Source organism: Propithecus coquereli, unplaced genomic scaffold, assembly GCF_000956105.1.
Source record: "Propithecus coquereli isolate 6110/MARCELLA unplaced genomic scaffold, Pcoq_1.0 Scaffold403, whole genome shotgun sequence".
NCBI classification, from domain to species: domain Eukaryota; kingdom Metazoa; phylum Chordata; class Mammalia; order Primates; family Indriidae; genus Propithecus; species Propithecus coquereli.
The window spans coordinates 1,170,461-1,173,666 of NW_012149764.1; the positions used below are offsets into that span (position 1 = coordinate 1,170,461).

A 3,206-nucleotide genomic window follows, 5' to 3' on the forward strand; every position below is an offset into this window, starting at 1 on the left:
AAAGAAATATGGAACTCTAAACACTAGAGGGAAATTTTGACCAGGAAAGGATACTATGTCATTTATTTAAGCCTATGTATTAATAATATACCTTTCCCTCCTCTCACCCCCAAAATGTTCCCGGTCAAAGAACAAGAATGGCAAGTCTCTAATTCATTTCCAGAGTCCCTGTACACAATGGTTCAGGCACTAGCTCAGGCAGGGCAAGGTGTCTGCAGAGACTATGCTCAAGAAATCAGAACTTACCATCACTTTTACCACCTGGCTGGAATTTTCTCTTCTTGTTGAATTTATTTGCCTGCTGGAATTTGTTCTTCAGTGCTTTGTCTCCCTGTTGCTTACTCTTGAACTGCTTCACACCCTTTTTCCCAGGTTTTGTGGCACTTTTCTCAAAGTTCTTAGATGTAATTTTAGATCCACCTTGCTTAGCAACTTTTCTTGGGAATGACTTTGAAGAACCAGAAGCTAGTGACAAAAATAAATAATTATAGCTTCAGTGATTTTGGACCCAGATCTGTTTTATCCACCGGATTACATTCACTACAGAAAATTAGACACTTCTAGTGAGACATACTTTGTCTTATTCTCAAATATGCAACATTTATCCTTTTGAATAGAGTAGGATTTAAACAACCAAAACGAAATTTAAAAACTCTTTCCCTGATTATAAAAGTTTAATAAAGGTTCATGATATAAAACCTAGAAACTAGAGAAATGTATAATAAAATCTCTCCACAATTGTACCACCTACAGATAACCACTGCTATTGGTTTCGTGTATTTCTTTAGCTGTAAGCATATAGTAGAGATGAGATATTACTTATATACCTTTCTATTCTGCTTTAATGAGTCCATAACATTAGTCCTTATACATAATTTTCAATGGTTCTCTAACATGAGTCTAAGAATAAATTGAACACTTTTGAAATTTAGAAAGTATATCATAAAGACAAACTAAAAAGGTTTATTTTCAAAATTTCTAATTTTGAGAAAAAATTTTTTGAAGACTATAAAAAAATTATTTGATAAAAACCTTCTTTAGTCAACAAAGCTTGCAAACTAACAATGAGATGCAAACAGCAATAGCTATGTCTTAAGACTACTGAAAGAAAAAAAAGATTGCTTAAGAAAACATTTAGTTATTTATATAGTACCTGACTTTTTTATTTTGCAATAGTGACACCTGATGGAATAATAAAGACGTCACCATTATAAATGCTGAAGTGAAAAGTATTTGGTTTATCAGCAGTATGTATTAACCAGCCCCAATTTTATTAAGCATTGATACAAAACATATGGTGAATTAGTGTAAATAAATGAGGCAACAGCATCAATGGCTGAAATAAAGGGCCTTTCATGAGTAAAGCATTCCTCAATTATTCTGGCAATTTCTTAAATGTCTAAATTTCATGAGGACCATGCTAACTCATACACAATAACACCTATTTCTTCCTACTATTTTAATCCTAATCCTGCTCATGAATACAGATTAAAATATGCTATATACCCTCCTACCCCACCAAGTACAATGGCCAACCAACCACATGGGAAACATGTTTTGGCATGACTATCTTACCATTATTTTTATGAAATCTGTTTTTTTCTTGTGATACCTTTGAACTCTTTTCTGTGAATTTTTTCTTCCCTTTGACTTCCATTGCAATAACTCTGGAAAACAAAAATCCAAACCAAAAAGAATCAAAATGAATTGTTCATTAAGAAAGAGTCATTAAGTAGTCATTGCCACATTTAGTCCTTGAGCTCACAGATGGAGCACAAACTACCTGCGTACAGTACCCACGCAAGTCCAGCAATGATACAATCACTGCCTCTACGATTTTAAAACCGAAAATGAACAAGATACAAATACGAAACCTAAGAACATGCACACATGCTGGCTAGTCCCTGATATATCTGGAGGCAACGCTTCAGCAACGGCTAAAAATTGACCATTATTGACATTAAGTATAAGCATCAGTGTTTCCATTTTGTAAGGCGGAAAGACTTGGTAATGAGTAACTGACAATATCACTATTGATTTCTTGATCTTTATCCTTAAAAACTAGGAACAAAAAATAGGCTGTACTTACCACATATTCAAATTTAATGAAAGAAAATAAAGGATCATCTGAAAGATCCCTATGTAACCCAATGTAGCTACAACAAAGATTACTATCCCATGTTTAACTTGTGATTGTTTTAGAGGCAGCCAAGTAGCTTGTAGTGAACACCAAAATAAGATTATGATGTAATATTTAATATTCCATTTAAAAAACCTGCCCAACAGTTCACTTCTAGGGTACTGGGATCCCATGGTGCACAGGACAAACAAGAGATAACCCCTCACCTTCTCAAGGCCCCTGAAAGAAGCAGATCAAGAGCAAAGTCATTGAGCTCATTTTTCCACTTTCCAAAGTTGTACGTTCAATTCATTTCTAAAGTTGACCCTAAAGAGTAGATGTTAGGGATCCCTAGACACTATCAGATATTTCTAGATTACAATTTTCCATTCAAACTAATTTATCAGGATATTAATAGGTACAAAAGAAGGGTTCTGGGATAAAATGTATTTGGGAAACAGTAAGTTAAATCAGCCTATAAGGAAAGATTTTTTCAAATTCTTTAATTTGCTAATATAACTATCAATTGCCAAGCAAAGGCTAAAGTATGGAGGATTTTCCAACCTTAGTTGAGCCACTTTTTCCAGAAACATCTCTAGAGAATGGTAGAGTTCCAAGAAACATTTTGGAAAAGCTGTTCTAATTCAGACTTTACTAATATGATCCTGAAAAAAAGGAATGGGCTCTGAATTACTCGCCTTCCTCAGAGCATTCAGGACTGACTGTAGGGTCACTTTATCACTTGGTTATAGCCACCACAACCCTATCTGCATCTCTTTAGCTCTTCTATTGCATGCAGTTTTCTAAAAATCCATTCATTTACATGTTTTCTCTATATATTTGTTTTAATTTTTATTTTGAAATAATTTTAGTTTTGCAGAAGAGTTGAAAAGATATGCAGCGAGTTCCCATATACCCTTTGCCCCGCTTCCCCTAATATTAACATACAATACTATTAACTAAGTGACAGGGTTTATTTGGATTTCACCAGTTTTTCCACTAATGTCCTCTTTCTATTTGAGGATACACTGAATTCAGCCATCATGTCTCCTTTGTATTTTGTAAAATATGCCTCAATTGGGGTTTG

The 3,206-nt window shown here is 34.2% G+C and overlaps 1 protein-coding gene across 1 annotated transcript in view; it reads right to left on the reverse strand.

Annotated features, from left to right (window-relative positions):
* Positions 1-1,661, reverse strand: part of KIAA0020 (KIAA0020 ortholog) — a 34,269-nt gene extending 32,608 nt beyond the window's left edge. The window contains exons 1-2 of the mRNA XM_012652885.1: positions 1,576-1,661; positions 247-465 (exon numbers count right to left, since the gene is read on the reverse strand). Coding sequence (XP_012508339.1) covers positions 247-465; positions 1,576-1,657 — 301 coding nt within the window. The 5' untranslated portion in view covers positions 1,658-1,661. The remainder of the gene's footprint in view (positions 1-246; positions 466-1,575) is intronic.
* Between the last annotated feature and the right edge of the window lie 1,545 nt (positions 1,662-3,206).